General features: G+C 39.0%; 1 protein-coding gene across 1 annotated transcript in view; it reads left to right on the top strand.

Annotated features, from left to right (window-relative positions):
* The window catches only part of rims2b (regulating synaptic membrane exocytosis 2b), a 217,071-nt gene that overhangs the window by 79,366 nt on the left and 120,699 nt on the right, over positions 1 to 17,006 (top strand). Inside the window, exon 7 of the mRNA XM_051670284.1 lies at positions 13,325 to 14,202. Within this exon, the coding sequence (XP_051526244.1) occupies positions 13,325 to 14,202 (878 nt within the window). The remainder of the gene's footprint in view (positions 1 to 13,324; positions 14,203 to 17,006) is intronic.

Raw genomic sequence — 17,006 nt, 5'->3', positions numbered from 1 at the left:
TAATGCTATGGTACTTTTTGTCATCGTGTTCTTTGCCTAAGTTTTACATATATGATACTTGTCTAATAGGTAGGTGTCTATTTACATCACAGTTGTTGTTATTTCTCTTCCCTGCAATTCCAGTGCACCTCTTACAAGATCCCGTTCTACTGGGGTATGCCCTACTTACAGTGTGCGTGTATTTTTCTGAAGCTAATAAGACAGACATGGAGCTGTTTACATGGAAGCAGGTCAATCATATCCCCCTCTGTGAATGTTTGTGATCTCTACTGCTGTTTGATCACTGTGTGGAGGGTCCAGCACGCTGATCACAACACCAGTGCTCCCATGGAATCAATGTACTGCTGAGATTTAGTTCAAGCATTTATAGTTGAACCTCACTATAAGGTTTGCAATATCATCACAGTTGAGAAGGTGTAAAGGCTTTCACTAGCAGCACCAAACACAATTGCAAAAATAAGTAGATTTGTAAATTTTCTGAAGTAAATGTGTGTGGTGCAAAACTTGCTGCCCTTATGCTGGAGTGCTCTGGGTTGTTGCCAGATGGTTGCTAGGTCTTGCTAAGGTGTTTTGGTTGGTTGCTAGGGCATTGCTAAATGGTTACTAGGGTGTCTAGACAATTGCTAGGGTGTTCTGGTGTTTGCTAGGGTGTTGCTAGGTGGTTAATAAGGTGTTTTGGGTTGTTGCTAGGTGGTTGCTGGGGTGTTATGGGTGGTTGCTTGGGTGTTTCTAGGTGGTTGATAAGGTGTTTTGTGATTGCTAGGGTTTTGCTTAATGGTTGCTAAGATGTCTAGACAATTGCTAGGGTGTTCTGAATGGTTGCAAGGGTGTTGCTAGGTGTTACCTAAGGTGTTTTGGGTGGTTGCTAAATGGTTGCTTAGGTGTTTTGGGTGGTTGCTAGGGCATTGCTAAATAGTTGCTAAGGTGTTTAGACTATTGCTGGGGTGTTCTGGGTGGTTGCTAAGGTGTATTGGGTGGTTGCTAGGGCATTGCTAAATGGTTGGCTTGGATGTCTAGACAGTTGTTGGGGTGTGCTGGGTGGTTGGCAGGGTATTTCTAGGTGGTTGCTAAGGTGTTTTGGTTGGTTGCTAGGGATTTTCTAAATGGTTTTTAGGGTGTCTTGACAATTGCTAGAGTGTTGCTAGGTTGTTGATAAGGTATTTTGGGTGGTTGCTATGGCATTGCTAAATGGTTGCTAGATGTCTAGACAATTACTAGGATGTTCTAGGTGTTTGCACAGGTGTTGCTAGGTGGTTGATAAGGTGTTTTGGGTGGTTGCTAAGGCATTGCTAATTGGTTGCTAGGGTGTTTAGACAATTGTTGGGGTGTTCTGGGTGGTTGGCAGGGTGTTTCTAGGTGGTTGATAGGTGTTTTGGGTGGTTGCTAGGGCATTTCTAAATGGTTGCTAAGGTGTCTAGAAAATTGATACATATTTTGCTTTTATCAACAACAGAGCCGTTGTGGTATTATGAGTGTTGCCATAGAATCAAATAACTTCCGAGGTCCCAGTACGTGAGCAGCTTCGAGTAGAATCTCTGAGTTGCCGTCTTGTAATTACAATAATTCCGACACAATGGAAACACAGCATTATATTTGCAAATCAAACTGGGACAGGAGAAAGTATGTTAACTATTGAAAGACCGATTTTTCATCCATGCCAATTAATCGGGCAATATTTGACCATTGTTGATATTATTGGGATCAGCTGATAACTGTGCTCAGTTGGCCAATTCACAGAAGCTTCTGTTCCTTCATGTGTCAATTCCAAAACCTACAGATAGCCTTGTCAATGGATAAAAAACATTTTCTCTTTTCAGACTTTTTGTAATACTGAGTAACATAAGTGTTAATTTCATTTTAGCATATTTGTCTGCAACTCACTCAATTAAAGGAAAAGTTCACCCAAAAATTTATAATTCTCTCATCATTTACTCGCCCTTATGTCATCTCAAACTTGTATGACTTTCCTTCGTCTCAAACGGCATCACATTGATGGTGATTTGATGTGAATATATCCATATAATGCAAGTCACTGGGGTCCAACACTTCCAAGCTCCAAAAAGGACTTAAAGGCAGCCTAAAGAAAAATTGACTCACTATACTTTTAAATAATTGTAATTTCACTTATTAAAGGGGTCATGAAATGTTTTTTTGTTGTTGTTTTTTTTTTTTTTTGGTAGTTTTATTATCTTCCCTGAGGTTCACTGATAATGTTAATAAAGTTTTTTTTTTTTTTTGCATTAAAACATTAATAATTTAGTAATATATGATAATTTTCCACCCTGTTTTTGGCCCTCTAACTGAAATGCCTGGTTTTGGCATAAGAACCATCTTAAAATTTCAATGTAAATGCCCACTGTTCCGATTGGCTGACATTGTGCAGCCCCTCAAATTCAGCCATTTTTTAAACTCAATCAGCAGAGAATGAACAAGCTCCACAACATTATAAAACTACATTTCAGGGTTTACACATAATGCACATCCAACACATTGCATCTGAATATATTAAACTGTTCATCTCAAGTACAACTGTTAACACTCACACAGTGGCGGGCCGTGCATTTTAAGTCTAGGCCTTCAGTGTGATTCATGCCATTAAGAAAACACAGTTTCACAATGAATAAGACACCCTATGCCTTTGGGCATCATACATTATGTCGCAGCTAACTAGTAATACCAATTGACATTTAAAAAAAACATCCACGCACGAAAGCCAGAACTTGAAACGACTCTTAATGCTCAAGCAAGCCTTATTTTAACTGCAGCATGACTGTTTTGTGAAATGAACGTCTCCCGATCAGACATTCAAAAATCATAATTTTTCATATGAACCTACCAAGGAGGTCTATACCTGGAAAAATCTATCTAATAATATTTGCGATTTAAATGTTGTTTGCAATAAATTTCGTTTCGTCAGTGTTCACAGTTATGCTGCGTTCCATTCAAGTTGGATGTGGGATATTACTACTTGATATCTCCGACCATAAATACATTCCATTCCCCGATATTCGGAAGACGACGTTTAAGAAAACAAAACTGCAATGCTCCCTTTAGCTTAGCAGGGGTTTGACTCTCATTAAAGATGTCTCCTAGCAACCCAACTGATAAACAGTGCTGCAGCGCTAGCATTTGTGCTTCAGGTGTACAATTATCAAAATAAATGATAATTTACCATGTTTTATACACCTGTTTTTGCAGGCGTTTGTTAAACAAGCTTTAATATCATGTAATGTGGAAACGAACCCATTTATCGATATTACTTAATAAAGTGAATGTTTATCACTTACTTTGTATATCTCCCTGAGTGTAGACATGTTTGTGTGACATCATGCCCCTGCATCTCGGCAAAATCGGAGTTGAGAATTTCTGCACGAGCCTACAAGTTGTAATTCTGACTTAAAGATGCATTCCATTGCACTTTTCCTAGTAGGAAGTTGTAAAATCCGACTTTCCGAGTTGAATGGAACGCAGCACTACTTTTCAAAACTTGATCCGACACTGAATGCTCAAGCAGCCTAATTTACACTTAGAAAACTCCTGATGTTGCTATAACAATGCAAAAAGCACTTACCAATTTGCAAGATCTTGCAGTCTGCGCTTTCAAATTACGTACATCACTTAAAGCGTGATTGCGTCACTCAACGCAGGCTAGAAGTCCTCGACTGGGACATATCCTAAGATCACACCCACCAAGAACAAATAAATCAATCTGATTGGCTGATGAATCTGACAATCTGACTTTAGTTGCTCATTAATTTGCACTGTTGAGGGATTCTGAAGAAATTCTGAAGCCCTGACGGGGTGGAGCTCAGACTCACGCGCTACTCACAGTTGTCACACTTTGCTTGTAAGCATCAAGGAACAAATTCTGACTGGATAAACTTTTTGTTTTTCTCTGTTTGTTTGTCGATTAATTAAGAGTGGAAAGCGATAAAAAATTACATAGGCAAAAAGGTGATTGAGAATGAAAAATATTTATTTATTTGGCATGTTAGGCCAGCAGAGAAGGCTTTGCTGGCCCTGAGAATTCTCCACTGCACTCACACCCTGTCTACACCAGACGTGAGAGTTGCGTCACGTTAAAAGCAATAGAACCCTTTATAATCAATGATGCTGTCACGTTGCGCCACGTCGCGTTGCGCTGACAGTAAACGGGTGTCTGTACGCGCTGGCACTACTACTGTCAGCAACATAAATAAACGCTTTAGAAAGTTTGTGTCGCCGCGCACTGTGTAGACAGCCTCAAGCCATTGCATATGTACGTCCATGACGTGTTTGTGCTCAAAACAGCAAGAGGCAGCAGCTGAATTAAATCAAATGGAGTCTTCTCTTCAGAGTTGTAACTTGACACCGCATCTTTTAGAAGCAGCGCAAGATATGTATCAAGCAGTCAAAAATTATTGTCTGTGCATGTTTAAATACAAAAATGATTTAAAATAGTCCAGATGGGTCCCCTTTGGTGTTCAGGAATAGTGATGCCACAGTAGGCCTTGTTTGTCCTTCTCTCCCAGTTATGAATGAAGCACCAGTGGGCGGGGCCAAGGGTGTGATGACTTTAAGTAGGCGTTAATGTTTTTGAGCTGTAGAGGTGGTCATGAATTAATGTATCCTAAGTGACGTAGGGTAGTCGCGGAAGTAGAGAACAAGACGTTTTTGCAGCTTGGTTTCAATAAATGCTTTTATTGCATTGGGGATTAAGAAATGTATAATATGTTTTTATAGTAGGAAGACCTCAAATATGTTAAAATATCAAGGAAAATGTTATTCCTCATGACATGACCCCTTTAACACCAATAAAATAATATGTAATCTACTTCCCTGACAGCAGGTGGCACTGCGTTTTTGCTCACACACAGGCACATAGGCACACATGCACACAAAGGCCAGAATTAATCTGTTGTGGCTGAGCAATGCTTACACAGCATAAGAGCTTGCGGAAGAGACCAGAATGTTATGTCTTCCTCACACACCCCCACACAAACCAGATCTATCAGTATTTAGGAACGCACACGTGCTTGGAGTGCACACACTCAGTCAAACACTCATAAGCGCTCACTTACACTCACATATACATTTACTGCATATATGCTGAGACAGCCAAATTATATATGCTGACACATCATATTGAGAGAGGTTTATTTCAGTGGGTTTTATTTTGTTCCTGGAGTTTGCCAAGGGAAAGAGGAAGATGATTATGCCCAAATACTAGTGTTGTCAAAAGTACCGGTACTTCGGTACCAAGTCGGTACTAAAATAAAAAAGATGTAACGATACCAGTGATTCTACAGTACCGGTAGTACTAAGCACTGACTCTATTCGATACAAGCGCACAGTATGACTGACACACGGCTGCTTTAAAATGCTCACATGCTTATTTGAGCGTGTGCTCCGTTACTCCTTTTACACTGAAATGCACAACAAATCAAATTAAAATCAGGATATGGCCTAGTGTGATTATTAAACAGCGAAATCTGTAAGCTGCAATCTTAGTCTGTATGAGCTGCATGAGCTTTAAATAAATGTCGGAAGCAGACCGCTCATACACTGGGAACTCCACAGATTATGAGAATCAATCGTGTTGAATGAGAGATGACAGAGCAGAGCACTAATCTGCTCTGAAGTGTTTTATATATTTTTTAAGAATTTATATAATTAAATCACAGCATTTGCGCTTTAATGATCACACTGAACCACGTAGCAAACTGTTTATCCGGAGAGGTTTAACTTCCGTCAAAAATACACATCAAAATAAAAGCACGATTCATAATAAAGCTAAACGCCTGAAATTGAAGAAATGGCAAAATAAATATATTATAACTGTCTAGTAAAATGTAATCCTCACTGTAGAAATTATAATAATGATTGTTATAATAATAATAAATAATGAATAATGATTGAAATAATACTAAAAATTAAGCAATATATCACAAGCAAGAGTGCTTTTATACTGAATAAATGGTATGTTGAAAAGTAATTGTTCTATTTTTTACTTGTTAAAAGTTTTTAAAAGTTTAAGGAAATTATTTTGATTAGACACCATTTTGAAAATGAAATGAAATTAAAACAGACCCTGCTTAAAAACAAACAAGTGTTATAAACAGTTGAAGGAAACATGCATATATTTTAATTTATTATTTACATTGAAATTTAACTTTAAATAGGCTAAAGGTGTGTGTTCAATAGCACATTATCATATTAGCAAATTTTGAAATTGGTATCGAGAACCATGAAATTTCACTGGTATCGGTACCGACTACTGAAATTTTGGTACCATGACAACACTACCGAATACAGTCTTGTCCTACCAGTTTTGGGGAGTAATTAACTAAAAGTATCAACACTTTTAGCTTCAGTACATTTTTCAGTAGCGTGACAGTGGGTGTAGCACAGCAAAATGCTTTGTCGTTTGGTTTTAATGCCACACTGTACTGTGTACACAGCTTTACAAATGAGCCAATAGAGCGCAACAGTCTGGTTCTGGAAGTAAAAATCCCATTAATTTCTTCCACTGACGAATTGATTTTCAACGCTAACTTATAAACCTTTAAAGACAGACCTACCACGAGCTGCTTCTGTTGAAGCCAAACACGTTATTTAAACTTCATTGTTTAAAAATCGTCTTCAGTATCGGAATTCCTGTTAAACAACTACATTATCTGTGGTCCAGCAGAGAAAGCTTTACCAATCAGAGAACCGTGGCCAACAAAGCCCACAAAATAAGCCCGGAAGCAACCGCCCACTCCCATGACACACTGTGAATGATGCAATCGAGTCGACCTCCTGCATTCTCAAACTACTTACAGTATATATTTGTGTATATCGAAATATATTGCAATAAACGGAAACTATATTGTTTCTATACTTAAAATTAACAACCTAAAATCAATAGTTTTATATATTTCAATTGTTTTATATTCTATTACGTCATTCGCAATGCTTCATGGGATTGTAGTCCGTGCCCTCATGAAAGACGGTAGGTACACAGACTTGTACCTTTGTTTTTTTGTCAGATTTTCAAATACTTTTTTGCCTTGAAACAAAGTCTGTAATGTGATTCACCTCGGAGCTGGTTTGTTTGGTTCTTGCTTTTCAACTCTTTTATGAAGAATTTTATGAAAAGTCAGTGGAAGAAATGAATGGGAAAAATGATTTCAGAACCCAGGCAGCTAAAAAGTGGGTGAGCACTGTGGTGCTGTATTGGGAAAATAGTCAAACTCACGCTTCTAAACTGTCTCCCATCCATACTGTCATAAGAATCAGCTCATCCGTTTCAAATAACGATTCACTGATTCATATGTAGTGTAGGGAATTCCATTTGATTTTAGTAAATCAGTTTGTTAGATGGTAAATGAACCAGTTAAAAAACAACAAGTCGCCCCTGCTTGGTATTATATGCATTATATGTCTTCTTTTTTTTATAGAGAAATGTTAAGTTAGATGGTGCTGTTTGTTAATATGTTTTCAACTTTTTTAATTGTATTTAGTGTACCTGTTCAAGTTTAATGCTGTCACGCTAATTGAGGTTGTTGATTCATTGATTTTGTAAATTATAAATTATATAATCTATATTAGAGATATGATAAATATATATACATATATATATATATATATATATATATATATATATATATATATATATATATATATATAATAGCCCATCTAAGCTTCATTTTAATAAGTTACTTTTTGTTACTTGTGTAGCTAACACATTTTTTCAGCCTGATCTCATAAAAATTACGTGATTATGGTGACATTTTTGCTAAATTATTTTATGTGGTTCCTTACACATATCATTGTGTGGTGCAAAAAGCGAGTTAAATTTTCTCCTAAACAGATTTAGGTTAATGCTCAATCGAGTTTTAAATCAACAAAACATACCTCCCTACCCTAACCCTGGAACCTAAACGTAACCAATAGTGTCATAAAAAACGCAATTGCTGAAGCAACTATGTGATTTTGTGGTACTTCTATGTTCTGAGGTTGATGTTTTCATTGTGCATTACATCAGAAAAGGAGTTCCCTGGCCCAACCATTGGTAGGCAATAACTGCCAAGCAGCCAGTAATCAGCTAAGTACCATAATCCTCCTTGCAGGGTAAAGTCGCACTTGACCTCCAGCTATATACAGCCTGTGATAACAGCATTAAATGGTAACACCACTCTTTACTCCCAGAAGCCTTTGCTCCTTGCACGTTCTGCCTCGTCACCTTTCGGCTCATCTCGGCTTTCTTCGGCTTTCTAGAATCAACTCCTTGCTCCAATGTGGCCTGCCTGCAGAGCGTCCTTCATGGATTGTAATGCCTCCATGTGTTTGGAAGTATGTGTGTGTGGGGGGAAGGAAGCAGCATGGCTAAGGATGCTAAGCTTTTAGCCTACCACACTAAAGCAGCATTGTTGCTGTTCTTATAGCATTGAGCAGCTTTCCCTTAGCTGGACGTCTTCAGCGCCTTGTGTGGTGTTGTGCAGTGTGCTCGCAGAGGGATTGTGGTTAATGCAGCTGGATGGTCGACATGCTTGCACCCGCAGCCCAGATGTGCAGCTTTTGATTGACAGGTGCATGCATACACAACTCACTCGACTGTGGTCTTGGATTTTATTTGCCTGTACAGCATTTGTGTAACAGTTGAGTGCTTTTCATGGAATGCTGCATAGTTGACGGTTTTGTGACAGGCGTACAGATGTTCAGAGAGAAGTAATTATAACGCCTAGGTAATACCCTCAACGAGCCGGTGGCACAGATTTTAAGAGAGCTTATTATGTTTGTGCTGAGGTTTCTGGCTGTTTACATCAAGTGATACCATGTTGTGGAAATAGAATTTACTCTTCCTTTCTCTTGCTGTTTTTGTCCAGTTGAAGTCAAAACTGACCCTATTAACTTTCATAATACAGATTCCTGGTCTTACTGTGAATGGCCCCATTCACACCTTACATTAACATGCATTTCATATCCGGATAGTATCTGGATGTTCTTTAGCTGGATTGCATTTACACCTTGCGTCTCCATAGAGATCCGATCAAAGTTAAATGGAAAGCACTACTTACACATTGGTAAATTTCCGACTTTTAGCAAATTTGAGATCATTTGAATGCTTTCCATCACTTTGACAGTCAGTAGTTGTATCTGGATAATGAAAACGCATTTGCAGTTACACCTTTGAATGTGGTCAGAATCCGTCCCTGACCTCCTCCCAATGTGGTTTCGGTGATCAGATCATTATCCGATCGCAATGTATCTTGGGTACATTTACACCTTTCATTTAATGTGGCCAAGTGCTATCCGATAGCGATCTGATCACTGAAAACTCATGTTAATGCAAGGTGTATATGAGGCCAATGATTCATCAATGCATATAAAAAATGTAAAAAGGGATGTTTGTCTTTGCAGGGCTAAACACAAAGGAGTAGTTAAAATTTGTACTTATCCTGACAACATTTTGACTGACTAAGCCGTCCTTATTATTGAGCCCTGCTACTGTACATAATCTTTCATCAAAATGTAATACCTTGCTCCTCCTCTGAAACAACTTTTCTTTTTGACTGACACCACATTGTCGTTGTCGACCACATCCACACTAATACATTTTTGCTTGAAAATGTATTGACTTTGCTGCGTTTCATCCACAGTAGAATGGCGTTTTATATGTATACTATGTTATATTAGATTTATATAAATCAATGTAATTTTTAGGGCTGTCAATCTGTTAATCAAATTAATTACATGGTATCTTGATTAATTAGTCAAATTAATAAATATTTTATTATATTAAATTATATAAATATTTGCTGAGAAAGCCCCTCAAATAGCAATAATTCAATAAACAATTATTAATTATAAATAGTTATATTTAAATAATTATAAATAATATATATATTATAAAAATAATAATTTAGATAATAAAAATGCGTTACATTATTGTGGCAGACGAGTAAAGAATTAATAAGACAATACAAAAATTCTTTAGAATGCAATATATTGTTTATTTCCATATTATTAAACATAAGCCAGTCACTGGCTTATAGTTCACAGCAATGCATTTTGCAATTGGATTCGTCAATCAGTCCAAGATTTATTATAAGGGCTTGACAAAGGACGTGTCAATGTACTCCTGCATCAGACGGACATTTTGGAGAGTCTCACTTTGGTTGCATTGCGTCATAAAACTACCGTTTGTAGGTCGCTGTGTTAAGTTAAACAAAGTTTGAAACTTAGAAAAACATGTCTTGTACCCTGATGCCATCCCAGATGTGATTGATTGTCTTTCTTCAGCAGAACACAAATTAAGATTTTTAGAAGAAGACAGAGCTCTATCAGGTCCTTATAATGATGTACACAGCTGCCAGCACTTTGACAGTCCAAAAGTCATATTTAAGCAGCATAAAAGTAATCCATGCGACTCCAATCGATCAATGAATGTCTTCTGAAGCAAATCAATAAGTTTATGTAAGAAACAAGTCGATAATTAAAACATTTTTAACTTTAAATCGGTGCTTCCATCCAGGTCTCTGACGCGGTTTGAAATGGCTGAACTCTCGCGAGACGTTCGTTATTCTGTTGTAAATAAGCGCATGTTCCGAATTCTCGTGTGAACTCACCGGCAGGCTTACGTCACACTTCACATCAGCTGCTGGCAGGAAGCACTTTTTAAAAGTTAATAACATTTTAATTATTGATTTATTTTTTGCACAAACTTATCAATTTGATTCAGAAGACATTCATTGATTGACTGGAGTCGCATGGATTACTTTTATGCTGCCTAAATGTGACTTTTGGACCGTCATAGTGCTGGCACCTGACAGAGCTCTATCTTCTTCTAAAAATCTTCATTTGTGTTCTGCTGAAGAAAGACAGTCATGTACATCTGGGATGGCATCAGGGTAAGTGAATAATGACAGAATTTTCATTTTTGGGTGAACTGTTCCTTTAATGTACTGCAAGTATGGATGTGATGTCAAAATGTATAATTTCAAAAATCAAAAATGTACAATACACAATCATTTGATGTGTTGTCAGTGTTTATAAAATGCAACTTGATTGATTTGTAAGTTTTCTGAAAAAATGGGAGTGGTGCTTACCCATGCAAAACGCAATGCCATGATGCTAGGGTGTTGTTCTTGGTGGTTGTTAGAGTATGGCTAGGTGGTTGCTGGGGTGTTCTGGGTGGTTGCTAGAATTTTTATTACTGGCCAAGTCAAAAGAGCCCATCCCCAAATCTCTATAATATTCTGGTCCCTTGATATGATTTGGTAATTTTTTTAGCCTATTTTATTGTCTGCAAAGTCATCAAAGTTTATTAACTTATTAACCAGATATGAACAATAGTAATAGTGATGCTTGCAAGAGTAGTAAAGCAAGCACACCTAACTAAAGGTCTCATCCCAGCTAGCATGCAACCCCCACCCATCCCATTGTCTCTTTTTAAACACAGAGTGCTGAAGTACCAACATCTGCTGTAATTGAGACTGGCCTGGATGACTTGATGCTGTTATAGAGAGAGAGAGAGAGAAAGGGAGGAAACTAAATGCGTCTGGCTCTGTCTTGGCACTGCAACGAATGTCTCTCTAACTCAGTGTGACACACTGTTAATCGTGAATCTATCCATTGCTGGAAACTCTGCCCTTACAGGTTAACCACTCTCAAAGCATGGCTCGAAGGTCTATTATGACAGACAGGTCCCAGACCTTCGAACCTTACCCAGCTGTCCACTGTCAGAGCTTCACAGTCCCTTTTGGGCTCCTCAAAATTAAAAAGCTGCAGGACTGCAACAACAGTAATGCTTGTTGACTTGAACCCTGAAGCCTAGTGGGCTTGTAATTGTGGGCAATGAACTTGAGGTGACTAGTGGCATTGAGCACTAGTATGAACACCGCTGCCTATATCTGCTAAGAATGGTAGGTATGAATTAGGAATGTGCCAGGAAGATCAACTAGCCAACTTGTCGCCTAACAATCAACTAGTTCAGTGTTTCTCTATTCTTCCTGGAGTACCACTAGCACAACACATTTTGGCTGTCTCCTTTATCTTTCACACCTGATACTACTGATTAGCTGATTAGTAGTGTGCTCCATGGTCTGAATTGAGTGTTTCAAATGAGAGAGACATCCAAAATGTGTAGTGTTAGTGGTACTCCAGGAAAGGACTCACACTGAACTGGTTGATTATTGAGCTCAACTATTGAGTTTATCTATATTTTTTACCTTTAATTTTTTTAGTGGTGGTGCTTGAAAGGAGATTGTAGTAACTCAAAACGTGGACTTAGAGACACAATTTCTAGGAGAGGATTTTAGTGTACTAGTTTAGCTTTAGCATGTTAACAGTTTGTGGCAGCGGGGGCGTGGTCAAGCATCTCTCCGGAGAGAGAGAAAGCGGTAAGGGCGCTTACACCTGAGCTAAATTATGTCTAACACCTGTCTCTAATTTCAATGAGTACGGGGAGAGCGGCATAAATAGGGCCACGCAGCACTTAGACGGGAGAGAGAGACTGGACACGAAAAAGCCGAGCCAGAACCAAGATTTTGGAATATGAAAGTTTACTTGTGAAACAGTGTGTGATAGTGTTTAGCTTAGTGTTTTAGGAAAGACTGTGTATCGGTGTTGTGAAGAGGGAATAATAAAGCCTCACCCTAAGAAGGAAAGCTGCTTCTCGCCTCCTCCTTTACACAGTTACTCCCACACTTTAAAAAGTTGCATCTCTAAACTTTTTGCCTTTAAAGCACCACTACTACCACCACTAAAGCACCACTTTTGTAAGAAATCCACCACATTAAACAATACATTACAGGATAATTGCTGTCAGATTCAAAACATTTTAACTGTTGGTCTATGTACACATGCAGGCAGAAATCTTTGGCCATTGCATCATGTTTTGAATGGTACAATTTTAGGGCAATGTGTCAACTTAAAAGAAGTTACTTTTAAAAAACTCTTTCTGAGACACCTCCAGCTGTTTTTGAGTGCAGGAATGCATATAGTATGAACTCCTCTTAAGAAACTGATCTGGGCTGTGTTCCCCAAAGCATCACAAGCTTAAGTTGATCATAGAGACAATTGATGCTAATGGTTTCTACGATCTACTTAGGCTTACAATGCTTTTGGGAAATGCAGCCCTGTTGTGTCTACTGGACATTACCCTAAACCAGCCAAGACCGATAAGTCGACTAATAATTTAAACAACTAGCTAGTCAATTTAAAAAATATGTAGTTTTGCATGTCACAAATTTTAATGACTTGGATAAACAAAATGAGATGAATGATTGCAGTTCTTTATTTTGCTGTGCCTTACAATATTGACCTCCCACAATGACCTTATTTCCTTTTACATTTTTAGAAAAAGAAGCCCATCAGCATCCAGGGACCCAAACGCGGCGTATAACCAAAGGGAGGGGGAAGTAGGATTGCAGTATGCCCCGGCTGAAGGTGGCATGCCCCGTTCTCCGTCCGACTACGGACGGGACCCTGGCCGTTCACCAAGGAGTTCAAGGATGTACGACGAGGTGGGTGGTTATCTAGACAGTCGAGGACGCTGGCACTCCCAAGGCCAGCGTTTGGATGGCCAGTTAGATGACTATGAACTCCAGAGGCGCCGCGAAGAGGAGTACCAGGCCCGATACCGCAGCGATCCCAACCTGGCGCGTTACCCAGTCAAACCCCAGCCCTACGAGGAGCAAATGCGCATTCACGCGCAGGTGTCACGGGCTCGGCACGAGCGCCGCCATAGCGATGTCTCACTTGCCTACACGGAAATTGACGAGCCACTACATGGCCCTGGTAGGCGGCAGTCTCGCCTTCCTTTATTGGGAGGCCCAAGTCAACGCTCGTACTCGGTGGACAGGAGCTCACCAGGACATCGGACATCCAACCATAGCCCACCGACACCACACCGCAGCCCTGTGCTTGGCGACAGCCGGCGAGGGCTGGGAGATCCTGCAAGGAAACCCATATCCCAACAGCACCATTTGGACCCTAGCTCAGCCATGCGCAGGAACAAACGGGACAAAATGGATAACATGCTGCGAAACGACTCTTTAAGCTCGGACCAATCCGAGTCGGTTCGACCTCTTCCACTCCGACCCCACCGTAGCAAGCACATTGGCAAGCTTAGAGCCATGGGCAGCTTCAGTAGCTCGGAGGAGGAGCTGGCTACCACGCCAGAGTACACCAGCTGTGAGGACGTGGAGTTGGAAAGTGAGTCCATCAGTGAAAAAGGTAAACGCTGTTGACTCTGAATTAAATTATTACATTGCCGTTTGCAGACTATTCGAACTGTGTTTTAGTGTTCAAGTCTAAGTATTGTTAGAAGTTCATATCCTTAGTAGATCACCAGTATGACTGGTAAGGAAAACAAAGCTGTAATCTTTAAAGGTGCACTAGGTAAGTTTTTCTACTTGAAAAAGTTATATACCTAAAGAAATTAATAGTACTTTGACAAACACTGTGTTTAAAATGGTGTATACTCACATGATCCAAGCAGCTTTCTGAGCAGGTTTAAGAGCAGCCTCAAATCTGATCATGCCTAGAGTACGATGTAAGTTCGGACTGCAACTGCTCAAGTCTTATCAGTAACCTAGAAAAATATTTTATTCTATATAAGGTGGGACGCTGCCTCATGGTGATGTTAAGATCACATGACCAGCCATGTCTTGCAATTGAAGTTAATAAACACAAACTTCAGATAAAATTTTCTCAAACTCTGACATTTTCCAGAGAACTTCAACTGTTATGCTTTAGTCAACCTGTGGTCATGTCACTCAAATTCCAATAGTGCTCCACAGCTAGTGAGGGCAGCATAGAGGCTAATATAGTTATAGCGGTTGCGTAAGAAGATGCTTGAGAGCAAGCAAAACAAACACATGTAATTACTTAGTGCACATTTAAAGAATAAGCAATATGACATCAACCAGATGAATGAATCTTGAGGTCTGACATCCTAGATCCTAAATTATGTTGGCTACTCTTTATTGGTTCTTCACACTTCTCCCACTTCTGGGAAAGCAAAGCTTGGGAAAGCACAACTTGTTGGTGGTGCTGGTGAAGAGGAAGTTAGGATGTTGTGGACAATGATGTCATATTGTTGAGTCTGACTTAAATGCAGACTCGGAGAGGCTTGTTTAATTAAGAGAGCATAATGATAACATTTGTTGATGAAAACCTATTTAGTCTGCATGCAGTCCACATTAAAAAGGTTGTTCAGTTATCCCTTTCTCACAAAAATTAAAAGCAAACGTTTTATATACATTTGTTTAAACCGTGATAGCATAATCCTGCAAAATGTCATTACTAATTATTCAGATTTAGATACATGTAAGATAATGGGTCTGTTTCAAAACTTGGTGAGCTTCCTTGCTGTCTCTTGCCTACATAGGCAGCTTTCTTCTATAGCAGCATCTTAACTTAAATGGAGCATCATAAAAGAGCAATTTGGAATGCTCTACATAAGCGGTAACTCCACTTGTCATTCAAATAACTCTCCTCACACGCAGTGCACAGGAGACTCGATTAGCAACGGATTTCAATAGAGGAACGACATGATAATCTAATGGGCGTAAATACGCATAGCACACACACATTTTGGGTAAAATAGTTAGTTTTCTGTCATAAACACATTTGTATCTATACTTTTCAGTATTGTTAGGATAATACATTTTTTCATAATACATTTTTTCTGCTTTGTCCGCAATCTTGGATTTATTTTTCCAACAAGCTCATTACGGTGCATTCTGGGATCGCCTACCCGGAGAAGGCTGCATATGATGATACCTTAGAATTTGGACAAAATGAGATATCTTAGGAGGCAGCATAATTAAGACACCTACCCTTTGGAACAGCCTTCACGTCGGGAGCATGCCTATGATGTCTTAAAATGCTGCCTCTGGAGGCAGCTCATAGATTTTGAAACAGGCCCAAGGAAAAGGTTTAATAAAGGGATAGTTCACCCCAAAATTAAAATGTTGTAATTATTTACTTACCCTTGAGTTGTTTTAATCCCATATGATTTCTTCTGTGGCACACAAATGATTATATTTAGGAGATTGTAATATATGTGCTCGTCAAATATGACAACTTTAACTTTTTGGGTGAACTATCCCCTTAATTCTCTCTCTGCAGTTCGGCATTATGTCCATAACCTTAACAAACCGGACTATGAGAGTGGATGTTTGTGTGATTGTAAAGGCATTGTCCTTCAACTAAACTTTTGTAACAGTGCAAGCAATCATTGTGTAACATCCTCCACACCATCAGATGGGAATGAAAATGAGAAGATGAAGTTTTGGGACTTGCAAGCTTGTTACATTCTCCTCTGATTCAGTACAATTATAATTTCTCTTGGTAATGCTCTTTTAGGTGTGGTTTACTTTCTGTGCTTTAGGGCTGTTAAGATAACTTGTAGCTTGTATTTTTTTCCACGGCTGCTCACCTCTATATACAGTGTAAATCTGCAGATATGCTAAGGAATATCCACTGGTGTTTTCTATAACATGAGGTGTGTCACATGTCCAGGGTTTTAAACTAGGGCTGAATGATTAATAAATTAAAATTGCAATCGCGATATAACGTAGTGCAGTTATCAAACCACAAGGGCTGTGATTTCATTAAATACGTATATAAATAGCCTGCACACGCTACTCACTGCGCTTACTGTATGTGCGCTGTTCTCTGTAGTGTATCACACATATTTAAAGTATGTGTAGCAGAGTGGAGGGCAGAGTACAATGACTAATTGAGGTTTTCATTTAGAAGAGAGTTCGACTGTGCCACCTTGGGATTTTCACCCAGGGATTTAAACCTTACTTGAAACTAGACCCTTAGTAAGGACACAGGTTCATTTTTTCCAGGAAAAAGGAGACTGTGCTTTGCCCAGAAACACCCATTTTATTTTCATTGAGGTAAAAGAAACATAAACTGAGGTCACGTTGCATACAACCATTTACCCTTTACATACCACAAAACAGACTTGATACTTTATTAGTTTAAAAAACAGCTAAAAGAGGGCTTGGGCCAACCTCCAGGGA

This window comes from Myxocyprinus asiaticus, chromosome 34 (genome assembly GCF_019703515.2).
Source record: "Myxocyprinus asiaticus isolate MX2 ecotype Aquarium Trade chromosome 34, UBuf_Myxa_2, whole genome shotgun sequence".
Lineage (NCBI taxonomy): Eukaryota > Metazoa > Chordata > Actinopteri > Cypriniformes > Catostomidae > Myxocyprinus > Myxocyprinus asiaticus.
This window is presented reverse-complemented; position numbering and strand designations above follow the sequence as displayed.